This window comes from Bidens hawaiensis, unplaced genomic scaffold (assembly GCF_021521415.1).
Source record: "Bidens hawaiensis isolate Kalapana, Puna unplaced genomic scaffold, B.hawaiensis_p1.1 tig00004020_1, whole genome shotgun sequence".
NCBI lineage: Eukaryota > Viridiplantae > Streptophyta > Magnoliopsida > Asterales > Asteraceae > Bidens > Bidens hawaiensis.
Window position 1 is genome coordinate 1155754 of NW_027491236.1, and position 23833 is coordinate 1179586.

Genomic DNA, 23833 nt, shown 5'->3' on the forward strand with positions numbered 1-23833 from the left:
CAAATATCCTCTCAGGTGTTGAACTGAAATATTCCCTTTTGTCGGATGCGACTATGATCGATCAAGATTGCTCAAACCAAACATGCAAAACAGAAAATTGCAAGCCTCGTTACAAGATTGATATCTCCTGTATCTCCAACGGAAGAATCATCATATAGTTTTTCTATTTGGTAAATGTTTAAAGAAAACTTTCTTGTATCCATGGTGATGCTTATATTGTGGGTGCTTGTTAGTCATCTAACTGTGCCTTTAATGTCCTCATCACAAGATGGTTTAGTGTCTCACAATAAAGGTGATTGAATATTTTAAATTCTCTTAATGATGGGTTTAATGATTTGTTTTGTGGGTTGCTACATGGGAACGACCGATTAACAAATTTGTTATGTGTGTCACCTGGCCGTTTATCAATTGAAACGACAAGTTGTTAAAAAAACTAAAATATACCAAATTATTGGTTATAAATTTGTTTTTAAGCTTATAATCAAATCCAGTGCAGAAACCAACATGATTATTAGACAATATGTAGTGAGTTAACGCCCCACAAAACACAACTCCACCTGAATTCATTAGATTGAGTTAAAACACGTGCAACTTTTCTTCCTCTTTAGCGTCGTTTACATCTCATTGGAGTTAACGCCCTTACCACCCCTAGAATTAATAAACCATTCTTATTGCGTTAACCCATTATACATGATCTTAAAATACCCGAGGCACATCCCATTTGAAACAAGCTCAACAACTGGATGAGATCGGTACGTACCGGTACCGGTACCGAAAATCGCAAATTCTTGGTACCGGTACCGAAATTTTCGGTTCGATAACGGTATTTAAGGTAAATTTCAGGAAATAGCAAGACCGTACCAATACCGAAACTCAAAACTTTGATAGTTAGGGTACTAACTCTTTACAATGCCGGTATCGAATTTTCTCTTCCCGTCACCAATTACCCGATAAAACTGAACAAGCTACCTCATCACTTCTTAGTGACATCACCACTGCCACTTACAGAGTAGTATTACTTTCCAATAATTAAACCCTAGTTCACACTTACTCACACATCCAATCCAACGTCTCATCTGTTCTTGTTTTCATCAATGGCGGATCCCGGAGATGTACGACAACGACTACACGTGATCGAATCCTTCTATTCCGTCATTACACTCGTGTTCATCCTAATCGCCTGCGTTGAGCTCGGCGATGCATCTACCGTCGTTGACGTTTACCGCCTCATTCAGTACGATATCTCCGGTGCACCTTTCGGATCTCGTGTCGCATCGATTAATCACCACGCCGGTTCTTCTCTCTTCGCTCCTGGTTCCGATTTCTCTCGTACTGTTGTCGTACTTCCTCTACGTGAATTGAATGAGACTTTTATTAGAGGTAACTGTCGATTTGAATTTGAATTTGATTGATTATTTTGCGTTCGGTTAGGTGTTTTTGATTAATAATTGTGTTGTGAACGTAGTTTTAGAAGGTAGATATTAAGGATCACTTTGATGTCATGATATGTGGTATTGTTGATTAGAGTTTAGGTTTTGTTGAGTTTGATTATGATGAAATTGATACATGTGGTATTAATTAGGTGGCTTAGGGTTAGTTAGAAGCTTAATATAACTTGAGAAGCAAGCTAATTCACTGATTTTGTAATGATGACTTTCATTTGAGTTTGAGGTCGCTATTTATTTGATGGCTTATTTTGCATCTGTTTAGGTATTTTGATTGGTTGTGTGTGGAACATAGTTTTAGAATATACAGATCACTTTGATATCATGATATATGCTATTGTTGATTAGATTTTGCAAATTATTGAGTTTGATTTAGATGAAATTCATGCATGTGTTATTAAGTGGGCGGCTTAGGATTAGTTAGAAGCTAAATGTACCTGAGAAATGAACTACTTTACTGTTTTGTACTTTTGTTATTGAAGATTCACAACTTTACTTGTGTGAGTAGATTTATGAAGCTTTCATTCGTAGGTAACTGTTGATTTGATTGTTTCTTTTGCATTTGATTAGGTATTTTGATTAGTTGTGTTTTGAACGCGGTTTTGGAGTCTTGAGAATTGGGATCAGTTTGATGTCATGATATGTGCTTTTATTGGTTAGATATTGGGTTTTATTGAGTTTGATTAAGATGAAATTGATACATGTGCTATAGATTGGGCGGTTTAGGATCAGTAAGAAGCTATGCACTTGAGAGAAGCAAACTAATTCACTGTTTCTGTAAAGATGATTAACAGCTTTTCTTATCGGAGCAGATTTATAAAAGCTGTGCATTAAAGTTACAAAAGTGGTGAATCACTTTGCTTTTTGTGTGTATTCACTTTCTGATTTGGTCCTGACTCTTGACTGGGTTGGTTTTCTATGTGGGTCAATGGAAGATGGGACGGCTAAAATTTGATGCAGTTTTATTACACTTGCATACAAAGTATGACTAAAACAGAATTTAATTGGAGGTATTTGATGTCAAAGAGAGGGAATGCGACAAATAACTATTAATAGTAAAAACAGAAGATGAAATGTACTTTGAAGCAATGGGTGAGTTTTCTGAGATAAATTGATAGATACTATAATATAAAATCTGAACCGGTTATAGCATGCAAGTCCATGTGTTGATGCATAACTTTTCCTTTTGCACATAGTTTGGTTTAAATTATTAATTTATCTGATCATAGTTTTGTTAATCCTTTTGCTGTATTTATTTGAGCCTACTTCAACTAGTTTGGGGTAGAAGGCTTCTTATTGTTGTTAATTGTGTTGTAATCTGATTCAACTTTCTAACTACTGTTGACTATATGGCAGAATATATTCAGCATGGAAAGCCTTTAGGGGGCTTATTACTTCTACTTCCTCAATTTTTTCGTTCTGATAACAGTCAAGCTGTTGGAGGACATGCTGATAATCATGATAAGGAGAAAATGAAAGAACTATTGGCTGATTTGGAGCAGAAGCTAATACATTCTACTATTCAAGTGAGTGAACAATATATGTGCATATCAACTATTAACCATTTATCTTTGTGCATATGCAAGTGAATGTTTCTTTTAACCAAAAAAAAATGATGTTCGTCTATGATGGTTGATGCTTGAAATTTTTAGTAACAGTTTTGATTCTTTATAAGTCAGACCGGTGGTGCTTAATGCCTTTCTGTGCCTCACTTTTGTTATCTTGTGTATTAATTCTGCTTTTATTTTACAGTATCCAGTCTATTTTGCTTTTGAAAATGAAAATTTAGATGAAGTGTTAGTTGATATCAAGAGAAATGATGCGGCTGGTCAGCCTGCAACAGCAACTACTGGCGGGTTAGTTTATATTATATAAGCATACAATCCATTCATAGTATACCGCCATCAATAGAAGTTTTACGTTGCATTTACGTCGTCCCGAAAACAACGTTTTACCTTTTTTTTATTGTTACATAAAGTTAGAAGGATAATCTAAAACGTTGACTTCATATGCAAGTGTGCAACTTATCATTACAATCAAAACTTGTGTTATTTTCAACTTTGATTTTCATTAATAAGTACTTACTTCATCCTTCTGATGATATCTGCGTGCCCTTTTTGTGTATCAGCATGGATGCTCATAATATATTTCCTTAATTTTGTATTTAGTTATTTACACAATTAGTTGTCTCAATGCAACAAGCTGAATAGGTTGACCTTACTTTTATGTTGGTGGTGATACTGGTTATACTTCTTTCTATCGTTACAGATACAAGCTTATTGTCACGTCACCAGCTCCTAAAAAACTTGCATCACCTACTATTACAAACATTCAGGTTTTATTTGTAAATTTATTTTCTCCAGATTTTATATTTATAGAAGTGGGCCCACAACAGAATGGAGCAATAAACCTTTTATGCACTGTTAGTAAGGGAGACTAAGGTTACCCAATTGAATATAGTATAGGAATCTTAAAAAACTATGCTCCATCCACAAGATGAAACCCAGTATAAAATATGCTTTATTCGCAATTTGTTAAGCAGACTAAACCAAACTGAACATACATATAGTTGAAACTGAACAAAAGTTTTATGGTGAATCGACTAGGCGCTAGATATAGTGATTATGGGTGCACTCCAATGCTATAAATAAATAGAACACTATTCAATATTCTCTTAGGAGGTAAATTGTTAAATGCATTTTTGTGATCAGGCACTAAACAGATAAGATTTTGATGGATTCTAGTATTCTACATTTCTACAAAACATTGAACGTTACTGTAAACACGTATTGACAATATTTATTTGATAAATGAAACTGATTTCGCAAGAGGAGGGTATATTAATAAATTAAAAAGGGGCAGTTTTCTAGTTAGTTTTTGTAGTAGCACATGAATGGATTTAAAGAGTGCTTAAATGGCTAACATAGTTTAGGAGTAACGTCAAAACCAAAATGCTTTATACAACATAAGTACATACCCCTTTTGAGAGGTCTATATGAACCTAAAAGATGTGTTCCGTGACATTGATAATCAATCAAGAATATTGTGTAATGGCAACTATTTGCAAATTTTGCTGGGCTATTTCTCTTAAAATGAATTTAGCTGAAATATTCTAATACCGAACTAACTATATACAGGGATGGTTGCGTGGGTCAAAAGCTGACGGGAGTTCAAACCAACTTCCAACTATTGCCATTGTAGCATCATATGATACATTCGGTGCAGCTCCGGTAATTTACTAAATTAACCGTTCATTTACTTTTTAAAATTACATGACTTTTCCTGACTGTCTTTCATTATCTCTTATAGGCATTATCATTTGGAAGCGATAGCAATGGAAGTGGTGTAGTGGCACTTCTTGAAATTGCTAGATTATTTTCAATTTTATATTCCAACCCTAACACAAGAGGAAAGTATAATATACTGTTTGGACTGACATCTGGTGGACCTTATAACTACAATGGAACTCAGAAGGTAATTTTCTATTTTATCTTTCTTTCTAGACTTTTAGTTAGAGGTTGCTGTTTCAACCCATTTACTTCATATCTACTTTTTTTTTCCTGAAGTTCTTCAATCAGGTTTTCTTTCTTGCAGTGGCTTAGAAGTTTTGATCAGCGTCTACGAGAAAGTATTGATTATGCTATTTGCTTGAATAGTCTTGGATCAGCGGACAACGGGTTATGGGTTCATGTTTCTAAACCTCCAGAGAATGCTTATGTTAAGCAAATTTTTGAGGTAAGTAGATAAAAACATCCTAGGAAACACCATACGTGTTGGAACGGATACAATAATGATACATCTGCCATTCAATGCTTGACACATGGCCTGGGCATTTTGCGTCATAAAAACCAACTTTGCCATGTGCCATAATCTCATGTTAAGCATATTAATCACGTCTGTAAGTTCTGTTAAAAGCAGATTCCTGTCTAACTGGTCTTGTGTGCAGGGCTTTTCCAAAGTAGCAGATGAATTGAATCTTAAAGTTGGCCTAAAGCACAAAAAAATAAATATTTCCAATTCCAGAGTAAGTAAATTCAGAAAGAAAGAAAAACAAACTTATAATTCAAAGGATGTTATAAATTTGGAATTAATATGCTAACTACATGCAGGTAGCCTGGGAGCATGAACAGTTTTCACGATTAAGAGTTACTGCCGCTACCCTTTCTGGACTATCTGTTGCACCCGATTTGCTTGAAAAAACAGGAGGTATTTCTGATAACAGGTGAATATTTTGGAACCCTGATATTTTTACCATTTAGACAAATCATACAACAGTTGGGATTTGTTTTACTGATTGTTTATTATATTGTTTGGTTTGTCTTTTAGAGAGTTTGTTAGTGAAGCTGCAGTTGTTCGGAGTGTAAAGTTGGTAGCTGAGAGTCTTGCGGTAAGACTAATAATAATCAAGTATATATTATTAGTTTACAGTATCTTATTACATATATATTGTTTTGCTATTATACACATACATGCTACTACTAAAAATGCTCCAAGTGTTCTATAAGAAAATGAAACTATTTCATCCAATAGAAATGCAAACGGTTAAATTGATTCAACTATTGTTACACGCAGAGGCATATTTACGGCCAGGAGGGTAAAAATGTCAATATATTTGTAGATAACAGTGGTTTGGCAGTCAATCCATCTTACATACGATCGTGGCTTGACCTTTTGTCAAGAACGCCTTGTGTGGCACCTTTTCTCTCAAAGGACGATGCATTCATCTCAGCATTGAAAAAGGTATTGTTTTATCATCATTTTAAGTTCTAGAAAAAAGATATAAAAGTAACCAGTTTTTTTAAGTTTATTTCTGTTCAGACAATATCCCGTATGTTAATTGCAGGAATTAGCAGATCATGTTGTAGAAGTAAATTTGCAACATGACGTGATTGACGGAATGTTCACATTTTATGATTCCACAGTTAACACACTGCAGATTTATCAGGTGAAGTTATCGTCTTTTGCAATGAATCAAGTGGATAATCTTTTCATGAAGCTAATAAGATCAACTTTATTTCAGGTTGCAAGTGTAACATTCGACTTGCTTTTGCTTCTTATTCTTGGATCATATCTGATTACCCTTTTCAGTTTCCTCGTGATAACTACTAGGGTACGATCTGTTTCTTTTGCTAAACCTTTAGGTGCATGTGGTATGTTTACCTATGAATAGGTTGACCCGGGTTATGTTCTATCTCTAGCGGGTTCAACAAGTAGATTTTATAAAATATATAGTCTAAAAAGAAGCAGGTCAAACGTGCCGAAACTCAATGACAGTGCATCTTTAGCAGGCATGTAAATGAACTGAACGAACATGAATGGGCCCTGTTCATGTTCATTCATTTAACTTTAACCTACCAAACGAATGAACACAGACATTTAAACAAACAGATTTTATGTTTATGTTTGTTTATTAAGATAATGAACATGTTTATGTGCGTTCATTTATACTCTAAACAAACGTAAATGAACGAACATTAACGAATGTAAGTGAACAAAGAAAATGAACGTGTTCTTGTTCCTTTATTCAATTTGTTAGCCAAATACTCAAGGCTTGATTCTAAAATTCAATTGGGTGGGGAGTTGATACATGAGAGGCCAATTACAACAACATACCCAGTAAATCCCACACATAGCAAAACTATTAGTAGGGTCTGGGGACGGTGGGATGTAGGCAAGCCTTACCTCTATCCCTGAGGAATTGAGAGGCTGCTTCCGAGGGACCCCCGGCTCCAAAGACAAGCAACATAATAGTAGAATAGTAAATAAAGTATAAAATAGACTATTGGGAAAGTGTAATATTTAGTACTAACGGAAAAAAAGAAAAAGAAAAAAAATGATAAGTAGATAAAATAATTATAAGGAGCCAATTAGTATTGGTATATATTTAAACAAATATGTAAACGAGCATAAGGACACGAACGTAAATGAACAAACTTAAAACGAACGTTCATGAACATAAATGAACGAACACGCCATGTGTTCATTATTGTTCATTTAACTAAATGAACAATTTTTTTAATTCACGTTCGTTTATTGATAAATGAATGCAAACAATCTAACTGCCGAAAAGTTCACGAACTATTTACTGAGCATCCGGCTTAATCTTTTTGACTTTAATGCATGAACAAAGTTTAATTAATTCTTGTAAGTAATTAAGTGGTTTTGACCAACCCACTCGACTCTAATTTCTAACAGTATGTGCACATGATATCTTTTTACAGGGTCTTGATGATCTCATCAGTCTTTTCCGTCGTCCTCCATCACGCAAAATCAAAGTAGTTTAAGATGATACGCGGTGCCACAACCTTGCGGTTTCTGCATAACTAGCTTGTTCTGACTGCAGAGATTAGACACGCTCTTATTGAACCATAATGGTCTCTTCTAGCTTTATTTGTAGTAACCGAGCATTCAATTTTTTGTTATAATTGCAAACATGCAAGATTTTTTTGGTTATGCTTGAGGTGTAACCTCTGTAATCTTTCCAGGCTATTCATAGTATATTTGTTCCTAGTACTGTCATACTGATTATAGAATATCTGGCCGGTTCAATCTTGTTTGGTTCATTGGCTCATAACTGAACTGGTGGTCTTGATGGTTCACATATAAATCTGTCAGATCAGCCCGGTCTGGTCTGTAAACATTCGTTCCTAATTCGTGAATAATATTTCTGATGGATGTTATAACAAGTATAGTCAAGTGTAGACAGTTCATTTATTAGGATGACGATGGTTCAGGCGTGTCACAATTTTCGATGATCCTCATTCCATATTTCATATTCTATAGTAAAATTGTTTTCAGAGAAGGTCCTATACCGATCAGGTTTGCAAGATTCTACCAAGTGTTTTGTGTATCAAATGTGTCGTGGTTTCATATTAATCGTTAGAAATCTTGTTGAATTTCATACTTTTTATAACTTAAAATCCTAATTTATATGATTACATAAGTAAAATATGGGATTAGTTTTGAGTAACCGGGTAAGTATCAACTCTCATTATACGTTCCCAATTCGTGAAAATAACAATAACTAATTACATCCTCGTCAAAACCCAAATACCTATTTGAAATATTTTGGGCCTTTTGTCTTACCTAGCCCATATCTAGTGGTGGTGTTCTTTTGGTCAGAAGTTCAAAAACTTGAATTCGGGTTATTGGTCTTGGTTTGGTTAGAGATTACCAAATTCGAATTCAAAGTCCGGTTCTTCTACGGACCGGATTCAAAGAATCTAATTTCATTTTTTCGAATCCGATTCGAACAACCCATGACTCAATTGTTCACTTTACAGTTGATGGGCTGTTTATGTAAATATTCAAACTACAGGGACTGACATGTGCAATCAAGCCACAAATTCACAAAACATAACTGTTACAGTTTATCCAGTTAAAAAAACCATAAACCCCTTCAGAACCCTAATTCTTCAGCTTATCTTCAACTATCAATTTCAAAAACCAGATTATCTAACTTTGAATTATGCACATCTGCACTGCATTCAGTCATTCTTCTTCAATTTCATTAAATCAAGATAACTCGTATTTATGCCCTAAATTCGTTCTTAGAAACGTACGAACAACAATCAGCACCGTAACTGCAAAGTCATCCAGTAACAACTCCGGCGACGGTGATGACAGTGGTTCAGTAGTTGATGACGTCAGAGGCTCAGGTACGACGGCGAGAGGACGGCGATTGCTCAAGGTTCGAGAGGAAAAGAGGAAGCGTGAATATGATCGCCTTCACAATTATCCTTCTTGGGCGAAGTAACTTATATTTTATTTAATTAATTAATTACTGATTATTATGTTATGTGTGTGTGTGTGTGATTTTAATGAGATGTTTTGATTGCAGAGTGTTGGAAGATGCTGCAAAAAATGATGTTGAGCTTAGAAATGTTTTAGGTGATAGCATTGGGAAGCCAGAACAGATGAGACAGAAGGTAATAGTTTGTTAGATATTTTCATAATTTTGTTAAATGCTAAATTTATAGTTAGATGATTGTTAAATGCTTTATATGGTCAAAACTGTCAAAATTTCCGGTTTTCGGTTCAATTTGTAACCAAAACCAGTTTTATTCTGTTCAAAGCGAATAAACCTAATTCAGAAATACCATTATATTTCCTGGCTTTTACACATATAAAGATTTTCACAAATAGGATATAGATTAAAATTTTATGTACATGTACCTTTTATAATCTTACCTTTTGGTGCTTATAGATTAAAAACAATAGATAATATTATCTATAATTAATTTATATATATTTTACAGGTTGAAGACAGGATCCGGAAAAAAGGGCGAGATTTTCACAAGGCAAAAACGGGTTCCGTTGTTGCTTTCAAAGTCACCTTTAGAGAGTAACTAACTTTTTTTTATTGCTACTTAATTTTCTAAAATATTTCTTAACTTACCAAAAAAGGGTATTGATTTTTGTTGATGATTAACAGCTTCAGTCCTGTTGGTTCCAACATATGGTTCAAGTTATATGGACCGCCATCTGACCGGGATGTTGACCTGATTGGCAGCGTATGTTTTCCCAAATTGTTTTTGATTATATTTATCTTTTTAACATTTCAGTTTTACTATTTATAAACTGGAAATATTATTTTTGCTTCTGTATGTGACAGGTTATTCAGTCATGGTATGTGATGGGACGTTTGGGTGCGTTTAATTCATCTAATTTGCAGGTAACAACCTTAACAACATAAAACTAGTACCATGTTTCTGTATCTCGTTTAGGGATAACGAGTTGACTCAGTTAATCACTTTCTGGTCTTTAATTTTGAAGTTGGCGAATGCATCAATGGAATACAACCCTCTCTATGATGCAGATAAGGGATTCAGCGTGATGCCTTCATCATTTCATGATATTGGTGATGTTGAGTTTCAGGATAACTGGGGACGGGTTTGGTATAAAACTCTACACCATTTATTATATATCTTTTAAGAAATTAAATAAAGGTTGTGACTTTTGAAAACGTTGAACAGGGTAGATATTGGTACTTCGGATTACTTTGCTCTTGATGTGCTGCTTAATTGCCTCACTGTATTAAGTTCTGAGTAAGAATCTTTATTCGGATTACTTTCACTTTTTGCATCAATAAGTCCTAAATTGTTGTTTTTTGCACATCGTCCCTGTCTAAATCATTTAATTTCTTAAAGTTTAAAAATAGGGTCTTTTTTACGCAATTGACTTGTAAACTGATAAACTAGCGGTGTGTGTGTGACTGAAAAAATCGATTTGGTTTGTTCTCATAAAGTCTGAATTTTTTGTTCGGTTTTGGTTATGCATATAATTACAACCAAACTAAATCGTATTATTGACTTTCATTTTTAAATTTGAATGCTAAGTTATTTATATAATTTTAATAAATAGTGTAACTCATAAAGATTTAGGCACAAATTCATTATTTTAGATCAAATATTTTTTTGGCCCGCAACTTTTAAGCCCAAATGGTAAACCCGAAACCAAACAGTTCTCAGAAACTCAAGCTGGGTTTTCGGTTTTTGATTCGGTTTGAGCCCAAAACCGACCCATGCATACGGCTAGATCAAACTTCAACCTGAAACTCGATTTGGTTAACTTGTTTTATCACCATAGAACATGTTTTGTTACAACTGATTATCTGATTGTGTTTGTTCAATATTATTTAGTTACACTTTTTTGTTTTGATCATGGTGTTTTTTTGGGCAGGTATTTGGGTATACAACACGTAGTTTTTGGAGGTCGGTCAATGGGTGACTGGGAAGAGGGAATGAAAAACCCTGAAGACGGATACAAGTACTTTAAGATATAAAGATCATTGTGATCCACGTGGTTCGTCCATGGAAAATGAGTCAGGACTTAAGATCCGATGTAATATGGTCAATTGACTTGTGAGCCAACAAAGGAGGCTAGGAAAGGCTAGCCCAACCCGGAGATGGCTATTCGGTTAGACTACATGTATAGAATAGTTTTGTAATCTGTATGTTGTGCTCATTGTGTTTATCTTTGTATTCCCTTTCTTTGTGTGAGTTTTGCCATGGTTTGGACTAAATAGAGGTTGCAATAAGTGAATGGGTCGGTTCGGGTTACCTTAAAAGGGTAAACTAAAATGTAAAAAGTTAAAAAGGTCAAAATGATAACCCCTTCTTTATGTTCTTTCCCCTCCTTTCAGGAAAAAAAAAATAAAAAATAAAAAGAAGATAGAACTAGCAATTGCTGTAAAAAAGTTGGAAAGTTAGCAGATTGAAATCATATTAATATAAAGACGATCCCTCTCTACGATAACTTGATAATTTTTGAGTTACTCAGAAGTCAGAAGTATTGTTTGTTATAATCTACACAAAGTCATAAGACAAATTGATATAACTCTCTATCTTACAACTTGTTCAAGTAAACTATCATGGTACATGCCTTAAAGTGTCGAATCTGGTGCCCAAAATCACGAAGTGTGGGTTTTAAGAGTCTAACGGGATACTTATAAGCAAGGATATGAGATTATGGTTACGAGTCTTGATTGCATGGAACATGATGCTATAAAGGATAATAAATGTATCTGCTAAGATGGTAGTTGTTGGATTCATTCAATTTGCCCCTCATAATAGGAAGACATTTCTTTTATATGAGTGACAAAAGTTTATAGCACTAATTTTATCTTATCTTACTATGTTAATAAAAGAAAATGTTGATAGATTATATTTCTTCTAATTCCCAATATCTCATCTCCATTTATTTTAGTTATTCATGGATCATGGGTCAAAATCATTTTGTCAATTGAGTTATAACTTATAACAAAGTGTGGATTTTATTCATTATTGAGTTAAGTGTCGTTTTCGTACCCGAGATTTGACCAACTACGCAACTTTAGTACCTTAATTCATAAGTATTTTGAGAATCACATTAATTGAAATAACAAACCTTATTTATTTTTATCATTTGACAAATCACGTGTAATACACGGGTTCAAAAGCTAGTTTCTAATATACAATCCTATTAACCAACGGTTTGTTGATCCCATTCTATCACGCAGTGTTCCAGTAGATTTTGATGTCATATCACAAATCTTCATGTGTTAAATGCATAGGCGAGGTCCGTCTTGTCCTTGCCATACGATGCTAGGTCTGGCAGAATCATTCCTATCTTAGATAGTTGGAAAACCGCCACTACATCCTAGGGCTGTAATCGAGCTGAGCTGAGTCGAGCCAGAGTATGCTCGAGTTCGAGCTCGAACTTATCGAGTTGGCTCGAGCTCGGCTCGTTTTCTTTAAAATCGAGCTCGAGTCAGGCTCCTTTAATTTTTTTATTTATTATTTTACAAATTTTGATATATAAAAGACAAAAATTATGATTTTAACATACATATTATAAAAAATTTATAACTTTATTATATGGCTTACTTTTGTTATTTTTTTTATAAAGTTTTAGGGATCTGGTGACATAATATATGTATAATTTTTATTTATTTATATCTTGGTGTGCTATTATTATATATAGATATTAAAATTTAGAGTTTAATCTAAATGAGCCAAAGAGCCGAGCTAACAAGTCGAGCCAAGACAGAGCTGACCCTAACTCGAGCTCGGCTCGTTTATAAATCGATCCGAGTCAAGCCGAGCTCATTTAGAATCATGCTTTTTCCAAGCTGAGCTTTTTTCAAGTTATTTTCGAGCGAGCAGCGAGCCACAAGCTTTTTAAACATCCCCTACTACATCCATGCCAACTAGGCCTTAGAATGGGTAGACTGGCCGGTCGGGCCGCCCGTTTTATCCAGCTCATACTCGTTATTTTTGGATGACGCGGAAATAAAGTTTACTGTTCAATTGTATGTTTGGCTTGGCTTAAGCTGTAGACCCGGATTACCCTTATCTCATGAGTTAGTTTTGTAGTTTTGTAAGATAATTTACAAAATATATGGTAATAATGAAGATTATATGGTAATAATTTAAGATGAAGATTTTATGTTTTTGGGTTTAATTTTGATTATTATTAGTGTTCGATTTGGGCATAACTATAAATTTAATATATTGTTTATGAAGTTAAATTGGATTAAAAAATAACAAACTTTTAAGAGGAAGTTACGAAATTACACCAACAAAGACGATTTCTATAGTTTATATTTAGTATAGTGCTATTTCTTTTCTTTTCGACCAAGTTAAAAGATTGTAACAGTCGGTGCAATAACATTCATATTTGTAATCCAAATAATATCTACATTTAGAATATATTGGATATTCTTTGGTCATATTTTTAAAGAAAATAATATTTCATTTTGTTCAACAACTATTCCTTCCTACAATGCATCCATCTACCTAACGATCCCAAATAAAATCATCATACGAGAGCATTATCATCCCACCTCCTATCTTCAAACAAAAAATTACACTAAAACTTACTTTATTTTCTCTCTTCATTTTAATAAAATAATATTTTTATATCTGTTATCATTACCTTTTCTTTTTCTTTTATTCACAACCACTTTCAAAATATATTAAAAAGTTATAGCCTTATAGGGGATGAACAGTAACTTTTCAAATATACAGAAAAATCACTATTTTTTTTAAAATATAAAAAATCTTCACTCACAATACCCTGAATCACTCTCTAAATTATAAAAACACATTTCACATAATATAAGGGGTTGAATGAGAATGCTTTGACGGCCAAACTTGAAACATATAAGCTAAGTAATGTGACAAGTTCGGATATAAAACGGGATATATATATTGGCATACTCTAAATATTTCATAACTTTTATGCTGATGACGCTATATATGCAAATATTAATTTTTAATACTAAGAAGGATATGCACTTGAAAACTACAACAATTATTTTATTAGTAAACCAACATGTACGCCTAATATCTTCAGTATGTTCGATTTTTAATAAGTAATTATTTGGTAGACATCCGACATATATTAACCACCCACCTACGAGACACAATTTTAACGTGACATATTAGACTAAAATTATTGATACCTTTTTCATTTGATATCTATACATATACTATATCAAATTGGAAGTTTTAGTAAATTAAAATACCTTCTAGTCCTTAGCTTTTTTGTTTTAAAGTGTTAAGTATTTTATCAATTCAACCCATAACTTGTTGGTCCAGTGAAATGGTATCGTCTTTCATAAATATGAATTTGTGAGTTTAAATACTTGCAAATGCAATGTAAATATAAAAAATTACTATAAGAAAAAAAGTATTTTATCAATTCTAAATTACTTAGTCAAATAATATTTGTTTTAATTTTAATTATTTCATTAACAGACTATATTTGATCAGTCAAATGTAGAGTGTGTTTAGTTCATTAATAATGCACCTCTTAATGACTCATGAAACCTCCTAATGTTAAGTTTCAAAAACATACCAAATGATTCAGAATTTGAGATTGCCATCTCTTAATCAGCCAGACCTTTTAAAAGTATCTTACGAGATCTAATATTTATTTTTTTGGAACGTTGACTTTCTTGTGTGTCAGGTCGCATCGCTCCCCAAATTGGAGAGTCACGTTGCTCCACTCGGACCAGCCTACCTTTTCTTAACCTGACCCACGCTGGCTTTAGAGTTTTGCTTGGGCGTTATTCTATGAACCATATCGCTGGCTGCCACATGACGATCGTGCCACCACAAGAACAAAGGTGGGAAGAAAACCTGAGTGAGCCCTAAATTCAAACTAACAACCTTTACACAAACGTAGCTCAAATCCCTTGTTATCTTAATCCATCAAAAGCAACACAAGCAGCATACTTAAGTCTCCACAAGTAAACCACAAGTTGTGAATTACGAGATCTAAATAAGTGGCAATAATATTCATTTTGTTAACTTAATTATTCTTTTGGTAATTTAATTAATTAGTCGTTATCCATAATTATAATTATAATAATTGTACACCAACTTTGAACAATCTTGGCTTTATATAGACCCCCAACACCCTTTTTAGTTCTTCCTCACTCTTCTGCAAATAACAAATAACAAACAAAATTTCATTTTCACTCCAATCCAATTAAAAATGACTACCACTAACGGCACCGTTAACTCCAATGACCGCTTAGTCGTCAGCTTCGGCGAGATGCTCATCGACTTCGTCCCCACCGTCTCCGGCGTCTCACTCGCCGACGCTCCAGGCTTCCTTAAAGCCCCCGGCGGCGCTCCGGCCAACGTCGCCATCGCCGTCTCCAGACTCGGCGGCAAATCGGCCTTCGTCGGAAAGCTAGGTGACGACGAGTTCGGCCACATGCTCGCCGGGATCTTGAAGGACAACGGCGTCTCCGGCGACGGGATTAATTTTGATAAAGGTGCGCGTACGGCGTTGGCGTTTGTTACGTTGAAAGCTGACGGTGATCGTGAGTTTATGTTTTATCGGAACCCTAGCGCTGATATGCTGTTGACGCCGGAGGAGTTGAATATTGAGCTTATTAGATCTGTACGTATTTATTTTAATTTTTTTTGAAGTCTGGTACGTACGCCTATGCATATACTGGATTCTTCTGTATCTATATGTCTGTTGAGATTGTGTGAGCGCGTTTTGTTCACGCGCCATGGTTTTCGCACACGCGCCGACTCCACCGACCCACAGTTTTTATGACTTGTATGAAGAAAAATAAAAAAATAATTTTATTTTGATTTTTATTTTTTAATGATTTAAGTTGATATTTTTTGTAATTTAATTCGGGTGATCTGCTCATCATTTTTATAGAAAAAAATGGAATTTATACCGGCTAAAACTAAAAGAATTGTAAAATCACAAACATAAAAATCCAAAATTTAATTGATTTGCTTAATATCTTGGTGCAAAAGAATTAATTGGTATTTTCCCAATTGAGTAAGAAATAAAAAGATATCTATAATTTATTTGTTTGATTGTTAGTTGTTACTCACATTTTGTTTCAATTTCAATAGGCATATATACTGATCTAGTATTGACATAATGAAATGATTTTAAGGACAATCTATTCTATATATTAGGGTTGACATAGCATGCTGACATGAAACTATCTTTAATTATTTATGCTTAAAAATAGTAAATTCTCTCTCTTTCAAGCAAAATGCAATGTCCGATGTAATTAGTTTAAATATTTGAAATTTCGGGAATATCTTTTTAATAAAACGCGTGATCTTGGATTGGATTATTGCTTATGGAAAATATGTATTTTTGGAAACAGCCCAAAAGAAAAATGAATCATTTGTGAAACAAGAAACATATATTTGTTCTTGGATAATTTTGAATCAAGTTGCTTATTCATTTTCTTTGTTATTGCATTATTAAGTTATAATACATGTGATAATAACAAAACGGACAAAAATGGCAATTAAACTTTATGCATATGTATTTGCAGGCAAAGGTTTTTCACTACGGGTCAATAAGCTTGATCGTGGAGCCATGCAGATCCGCACATCTTAAAGCAATGGAGGTTGCAAAGGATGCAGGGGCACTTTTGTCATATGACCCGAACCTCCGGCTGCCACTGTGGCCGTCACCTGAGGAGGCCCGTGAACAGATCATGAGCATATGGGATAAGGCCCATGTCATCAAAGTGAGTGATAACGAGCTTGAATTTCTAACAGGAAATGATAAAATTGATCATGAGTCAGCACTGTCTTTATGGCACCCGAATTTGAAGCTTCTGTTGGTTACTCTTGGTGACAAGGGTTGCAATTACTACACCAAGGTAATTAATGGTAGATTATAATAATTAATTGTAATCTTTTGTTGGTGATATTTTGAATGTTGGTCCTTGCAGCATTTTCATGGGACGGTGGGTGCGTTTGCTGTGAAAGCGGTTGATACAACAGGTGCAGGTGACTCTTTTGTTGGTGCTCTTCTAACAAAGATCGTTGATGACCAATCCGTGTTAGAGGTAATATTGTCACCTTTTGATGCTTTAGTTAAAGTCGATCTTACATAAAAAAAAAGTTTGACCTCTTTAACGAATCAGAAAGGTAGAACCACTTTAAAAAAACTATATCAAACGGGTTGAAATCAGTCTGAGGTGTAATTTTAATGCATAAAACATCTTAAAATCATTTTATTAGAAGAATAGATTATTAAAGTTAAAGTCTTTCTTTTATAAACACAATTTGAAACACTAAATATTTATCAAAAAGGTCCCAAGTTTTTAGACAAAATGTGTTTTGACTTGTTATCGATCTAGATGTCTAGTATTTATATAATGTAATGATTATAAAAAAACAATATATTATATATAATATATGCTCCAAATTTGTAAATTATCTAGTAAAAATGTTTGATTATTGCTTTTTAAGGTTTGAAATTTGGGGAATATCTTTCTAATAATTTGTAAATTAATCATGTCAAACGGATTAACGTGTCAGGGGTTGAAAATGAACAAAAGCGACCACATATTTTTTTTCATGTCAAACATATCAAATCCTTACCTGGACACGCTTAAATTCATGTAATCTCAACACGGCCAGTCAACACATTTATTTAAATGGGTAAATAGGTCAAAATGAGTTGTAAATAGATTGTTTAAACAGCATGAACACTTGGCCTATAAGTTAGCGGTATGTAAACAACTTCTTGATAACCGATCACAAGCTTGTTGATCGGTTGAATTATAAATTAAGCAGTTTTATAAAGAAAAGGTTTAATTTTATATGTGTTTACTTATTTAATATTCAGATGGGTTATTCAGGTTAACCGACCATGTCTAATATAGAACCTGATTATTTTCATGTCGGGTCTTGAATAATGACACTATGACGGTATGATCTCATATATTTTAACATAATATTTAAATGCAGGATGAAGGGAGGTTGAAAGAACTATTGAGGTACTCGTGTGCTTGTGGAGCCATCACCACCACCAAAAAGGGTGCGATTCCAGCCCTTCCAACTGTGTCAGAGGTCGAAACCTTTCTGCACACGCATCAATAGATTGTCGCCTCGTGTTTTTTTTTCTTGATGGAATAATAAAATTTCTTTGAAATGGTTTTGTTTTGTCGTCAGTCAAGCAATGTTGAAGGAAATAGAATAGGGCAAAGAGTTTTGAGTCTTGTTGATTACTGAAACCAGTGATTTGATCGGCGACTTTTAATAATTTGGGTTTGTTTGTGCAGATGGTTTTGCTTTGTTAATGCTAAGTTTCCAATAATCCAATGTATTGCTTGATTCAGTGGAACTTAAGAGCAACTTTTATAGTGATTACATAAATTTGAACCAATTGCCTACCCGTCGGCCTTGGTAGAGGGGACGGGAGATGGCAATAGCGACAGGCAGAGATCGATAGCTATGACAATGGCAAGCACACCCTGTAAATAAAGGGTTCTCTTAATAGTGATGGATCCATGATTTTTGTAAGCGGGGGTAGAAATAGTCGGCCAAAATTGGTACATGTAGGTTAGTCAAAACAAGTCAAAATAGTTACTGTTACACCACATAAAGGCTGTCTGTGAGGTCTATATCCTTTATTTGGGGATCCGTTATTAACTTTCCCCTAATTACATTTTTCTTTTTCAAAATAAGGAGTTCATTATATGTTTTAGGAAGTATTTGAAAAGCTTAACCTAAGAACAAAGTAGGTTTATAAAGGATACTTTGTATGCCTAAAACATTGGGTAATGCAGTCTTTAATCACTAAACTCAACACTACTACAGAATAAGTGTTTTAAAGCTAGACAGGCTGTAAAAATGGAGTGCAAATTTAAACATTTATGTTTGAGCAAGTCACAAACTGATGATTCAACAATGTAAAGAGCTCAAGATGGGGGCCAAATCATGGGCTGTTAATGACTAGTTTTTTTTAACAATTAACAAATCTTTTTTTTTTTTTTTTTTTTTTTTGACATTACTAAGGTGTACCCTGTAGGGACCGAAACCTTAACTCAAAACGGATTTTCAAAATATCTTTTTTCTATATATATATATATATATTGTCACGTGATGAATAAAAAAATGACGATAAATCCGAAGTTTGGAACTGACTTTAAAGAGATTGATTTTGGGAGATTTTAAAAGTTAGGTGGAAGTTGAAATGAGTTATTATCCAACTAAATTGAATTATGTGTTTCCTTCAATTTTCCTAATTCCACCAACCCAAACCTCACCACCCCCCCATATCTCACCAAACGTTTTGTCTCAAAATAAATCCACAAACTAGATTAGAACAAAAAAAATGTCATTACAGAAAACTTATTTTGACAATTTATGCATGATAAATGATATATTTGTTTTCTGAAGACCAACGGTATTATATGTCTGCTCTTTCGCCTTTCATCAAGGCAGCACACAGGCCACGGCCAACAAAAACCTTGTTACTTTCAATTACATGAAATGACTATATGGTACAATGCAATTGCCTGCGGGTAAGTAGCATTGACCTCCATTTTTAACAACCCCCAAACATGTTTGCAATTTTCCCACCTGGCCTTCATACGAGCCAGAAATACCCCGGCCCACGCTTCATTATCACCGTCTATACTCAGTTCGTAAGGTACTGAGAAACTGCTTCCATCCCGTTTCGTGTGTAAAAATAAAATAAAAGAATAATATAAAATGAGGCAAAAAAAAAAAAGAAAAAAGAGTTGACAAAGATATTGACCAAAGGTCAAAGGACTTAGGAGTCTGACCTCATTAGTTCTTGTGGAGGTCTTTTACTGGAGCTACTGTTCCTGCAATTTTATGTATACCAAATTAGAACTATTATTAATATAACAGACAAGCCAATTGACGTGATACAAAATAAGAGGTACGATAAGAACAGTAAGCACAAACCTTCGTACATAAACGATGAAAAGGTTTAGTGATTTGGTGGAAAGATTAGAGACAGCTTCTTGTATATGGTCCTTGCCAAAAGTATAAACCACAGGGTAACCAAGAAGCCACCTGCAACAATGTGCCCATCTTTAGTTGCTACAATGCTACATACCCACACATGTGTGTGTTAATTTTTAGGTAGGACACAGTTTTGTGCGAGAGCACAAGTAAATGCATAACAAAATAAATCATTTATGTTTTCAGTCCTTAAATTTATAAAATATAAGAAAATAGTTAAAATGCATTGTTTACTCTATCTCTCCTAAAAGTTGAAAAAAACAGAACAAATTTCTTTAATATATGAAACCTACACATGTGAAGTTAAAACAAATAGTCTGATGATATTTTATGTGCATAACATGCATATTTGCATTCAAGATGTACAGCATTTAAAAATATAAACCACTGATAAAAAAAATTAAGTTTCTAAGTTTTGTGCCTTTTGCTCTTGCAATAATTTCGTGTTTTGTAACGAACCTAACCCTATATAGTATGTACAGACCAGACGTAATTAATTTTAATTATCTTTCAAAGTCTTTTTCGGTTCCTAGATAAAAAAGAGTCTTAACAATTCAGAGGTAGTCTTGAAATAACACTTGGAAGTTTGAACATTTAACCACATGTTATAAACTTATAATTATTGTTCAATGTAAAGAATTACCCGTTCAAAGTTGGCACTGTGACGGGTGTATCTTGCATAAAATGACTCAAATCAATGAAGTCAGAATTCTGATTAACATCGGTTGTTGCATCATCACAAAAAACTGAAAAAAACAGCTTCTGGAGTGATACAAATTGTGCACCTATAGAAATCTTTTCGGCCTCAGTCACCATCTGAAATAATTCACATAAAAAATAATTAGAAAAAGGAATAAACAAACAAATATAGCTTGAGAAATATATTAGCAGCTCAGAGAACATTCGAAATTTTAACCTTTGGTGGATCCTGTTCAAGATCAACAAAATGCAGTTCCAGTTCTTTGTTAACTGTTAATTTAATAAGTTCTGCAAGCCCTTTAACACATATCAAATATATCATGTCTTCAATAACCATGACCCTTAAATTCCCAAAGATCAAAGACTCCTGAACAAAGAGCACAATAAACAGTTATCCACAAATATACAAAACAAGCGGTTGCATATATTTTACAACTGTACCTCTTGGCTAAACTTGAGAAACGCGCATAACCGGTCTCTAAGTTCGGGCATCTTTCCACCATAATCTATCATTATTACCGGTCTCATTCCCGTGCATAATGCCAGAATATCTGTTAAAACATACACACTCTTAGCTATGCATTTAATTGTAAATATTTATATTTTAAAATGAGCATTACAAAAAACAAGCAATTTGATACCAGCAACAGATTTCTATGTTTATCATCTATCATTTACAATGAAACCTAATTTCAGTTTAATCAATTACTGTTGTGTAATTAGGGCTCTTAAAACTAAAACCAGCAAAATTAGGGTTATGCCGTTGGCTTTGTAAAGGTTTACCACATCTTGTGGGGAGGGCAAACTGTCACCGTTTACTCCATAGCACACGCCTACCGATTGTGCATCTGTTTTATAATAAGAACAAAGACATAAAAATCATATATGTAATCTATAATCACATCTTTTTAAGTTTGTTGTAATACTTGTTTAGCAGTGATACAAAATATATAATCTCCTAAATAGCGTTCCACTACGAATATTTACAAGATAGTTAAAACCTTTTTACCTAAAAAATAATCAAAATGAAAAAGACCCGACCAAAACTTGATATATAAGTTGTTCGGCAGAGAGATCGATGACGCCATCCTAGCTAAACAGAATAGCATACAAAACCAGCATTGCCACGCTGCTTTTGGCATGTATGTTATTCCGTGCTGCCCAAGATGAGGTCTTCTCTACCAAACAAATTTATGTTTATAAATATCCTTGGTAAAATGACGATTTTGAAGATTTTTGCTATATAAGAACACCCACAATGGGCTTAAAATCCTTAGGTTTGAATCTACGTGGCATCTATTAGACACATCCCATTACAAACTCTACCATTGTGGAGAAAGTTTGTCAAGTTGTAGTCCTTGTCGTAGACTTGTTACAAACAAGCAAAGCGGGTCCCAATGTCATATCTCTCTCTCTCACACATATACACACACACACTATATATATATATATGTGTGTGTGTGTAGTTTCAATATTTTAACAAGGTTTGTAGAGCTTTGTTGTAGAAAAAAGTAGGGATTTTAATGAAAGTTTGAAATTTGTTGTGGCGGTTTTTATGAGTTTATTGTTGTGAATACTCTAAGTTTATCAAATCTTGTATAATAAGAGATTGCCAGTGAGAAATATATTTGTATTGTATTTTGTAAGAACACAAATATGTTTTTCTTGTAAAACCAATACTGAAAGATCAAATGACAGAAGCAATTACCATATGCTTCATCAAATATCAGTGTACTGATCATAGTATATGCTAAATATACTAATGCACTCACGTGTACGAATATGCATATATAAACACGCACATGCATACACATACACATGATAAGCTTCCGTTTATAGAAGTGAGATAGACATGGATATAGAGGAATACCTGTGGAAACGAAAAGGCTTATGAGTATACCGAGCCCTAGGAGAGTTAATGCCATAGCGTTGAGTTTTCAAAACTTTTATATTGAGATCATCTAACCATCTTGTAAATATACATAGTGACGAGTTTGAGTGGTTAGGAGAGATTTAAATAATGCAAGTGTAAAATCTTTAATCAAAATTATTCATTTTCTATAACCGAGTCAACTGCAAGAATGCTTCTCTTGACAAGGTTATATTACAAATTATTTACAATTGCAATATTACTAATTTTCAATCAACACTAGTCCCTCGCAATAACTCAATCCATTCGGTCTCTCATTTATGTGTATCAAATGCAACTACAATGTGTACACGAAAAGGGAACGTTGTGTGGATGGACAAACTCTTGAACTAATTAAACCTGTATTTTCTAAAAATAAAATGACCTAAATTGAAATATAGGTTCACCATGCACATAACCATCACGGTAAGCTAATTTTATTATTATTGTTATTATCCATGATCAACTACCTAACTTAAATACAGTTTTGTTTTCTGTGCTTTCATGACCATTTGTCCACTTCTAAAAATGACAATGGAATATAAAACGGTGTTTGACATGCAGTTGATGAATAACTTACGTTGCCGTAAAGCAAATTATAAATAAATGTAAGTGAAAATAATTAAACTTTTGTTAATATTAGTTAAATTTTGTATTTGTAAATTGATTCTTATTATATGTTAATATTAGTTAAATTTTGTAAATGTAAAATGACCATACCATACCTAAATAACAAAGTATATATCATATACAAAAAATTATAATGATATGTATACACACACGCACCCATAATTGTAAGTATATATGAGTTAATTAGATAATAATTAAAATAAAGTTCACCATAAGCCCGAGCTTGATAACTTCTCATGAAATCTCAAGCTTTCATAAGATAAGCAAACTGGGCTTGAGCTTCAACAGCTCGGGCTCCGCTTTGCTGTGATCATTTACAAGTTGACTCAAAACCAAAAAGTAGAAAACTAAAAGAAAAGTAAAATTGCGTATTTTCTCATTTA

At 33.7% G+C, this 23833-nt stretch overlaps 4 protein-coding genes across 4 annotated transcripts; 3 read left to right on the top strand and 1 right to left on the bottom strand.

Moving 5' to 3' along the window:
• The first annotated feature begins 952 nt into the window (after positions 1–952).
• On the top strand, positions 953–7955 carry LOC143625177 (uncharacterized). Its single transcript, XM_077095607.1, has 14 exons — positions 953–1380; positions 2802–2971; positions 3198–3301; positions 3714–3780; positions 4583–4675; positions 4755–4919; positions 5040–5180; positions 5392–5469; positions 5555–5667; positions 5772–5832; positions 6018–6185; positions 6289–6390; positions 6466–6555; positions 7667–7955. Exons 1-14 carry the CDS (start codon positions 1095–1097, stop codon positions 7727–7729), a joined length of 1701 nt encoding a protein of 566 aa, XP_076951722.1. The 5' UTR covers positions 953–1094; the 3' UTR covers positions 7730–7955.
• A 919-nt stretch (positions 7956–8874) lies between these two features.
• LOC143625101 (uncharacterized) lies at positions 8875–11451 on the top strand. Its single transcript, XM_077095552.1, has 8 exons — positions 8875–9197; positions 9286–9373; positions 9704–9789; positions 9880–9958; positions 10060–10119; positions 10221–10342; positions 10421–10492; positions 11127–11451. The coding sequence occupies exons 1-8, from the start codon at positions 8914–8916 to the stop codon at positions 11227–11229; spliced, it is 894 nt and encodes a 297-aa protein (XP_076951667.1). The 5' UTR covers positions 8875–8913; the 3' UTR covers positions 11230–11451.
• A 3964-nt stretch (positions 11452–15415) lies between these two features.
• On the top strand, positions 15416–18546 carry LOC143625178 (fructokinase-2-like). Its single transcript, XM_077095608.1, has 4 exons — positions 15416–15842; positions 16756–17088; positions 17161–17277; positions 18185–18546. Exons 1-4 carry the CDS (start codon positions 15429–15431, stop codon positions 18314–18316), a joined length of 996 nt encoding a protein of 331 aa, XP_076951723.1. The 5' UTR covers positions 15416–15428; the 3' UTR covers positions 18317–18546.
• Positions 18547–19698: 1152 nt separating this feature from the next.
• On the bottom strand, positions 19699–21462 carry LOC143625022 (uncharacterized). Its single transcript, XM_077095492.1, has 6 exons — positions 21353–21462; positions 21129–21278; positions 20856–21028; positions 20153–20263; positions 20008–20049; positions 19699–19885 (listed from the first exon to the last, which is right to left on the bottom strand). Exons 1-6 carry the CDS (start codon positions 21437–21439, stop codon positions 19699–19701), a joined length of 750 nt encoding a protein of 249 aa, XP_076951607.1. The 5' UTR covers positions 21440–21462.
• Positions 21463–23833: the final 2371 nt, after the last annotated feature.

Bases quoted from the DNA above. Each gene is read 5' to 3' on its own strand.
- LOC143625177 (XM_077095607.1), top strand. From the start codon at position 1,095: ATGGCGGATCCCGGAGATGTACGACAACGACTACACGTGATCGAATCC. The intron at 1,381-2,801 runs GTAACTGTCGAT...ACTATATGGCAG, and splicing joins GAATGAGACTTTTATTAGAG to AATATATTCAGCATGGAAAG. The intron at 3,781-4,582 runs GTTTTATTTGTA...AACTATATACAG, and splicing joins CTACTATTACAAACATTCAG to GGATGGTTGCGTGGGTCAAA.
- LOC143625101 (XM_077095552.1), top strand. From the start codon at position 8,914: ATGCACATCTGCACTGCATTCAGTCATTCTTCTTCAATTTCATTAAAT. The intron at 9,198-9,285 runs GTAACTTATATT...TTTTGATTGCAG, and splicing joins AATTATCCTTCTTGGGCGAA to AGTGTTGGAAGATGCTGCAA. The intron at 10,343-10,420 runs GTATAAAACTCT...AACGTTGAACAG, and splicing joins GATAACTGGGGACGGGTTTG to GGTAGATATTGGTACTTCGG.
- LOC143625178 (XM_077095608.1), top strand. From the start codon at position 15,429: ATGACTACCACTAACGGCACCGTTAACTCCAATGACCGCTTAGTCGTC. The intron at 15,843-16,755 runs GTACGTATTTAT...ATGTATTTGCAG, and splicing joins ATATTGAGCTTATTAGATCT to GCAAAGGTTTTTCACTACGG. The intron at 17,089-17,160 runs GTAATTAATGGT...TGGTCCTTGCAG, and splicing joins GTTGCAATTACTACACCAAG to CATTTTCATGGGACGGTGGG.
- LOC143625022 (XM_077095492.1), bottom strand. From the start codon at position 21,439: ATGAGACCGGTAATAATGATAGATTATGGTGGAAAGATGCCCGAACTT. The intron at 21,279-21,352 runs GTACAGTTGTAA...CTCTTTGTTCAG, and splicing joins TTCTCAAGTTTAGCCAAGAG to GAGTCTTTGATCTTTGGGAA. The intron at 21,029-21,128 runs GTTAAAATTTCG...GAATTATTTCAG, and splicing joins TTGAACAGGATCCACCAAAG to ATGGTGACTGAGGCCGAAAA.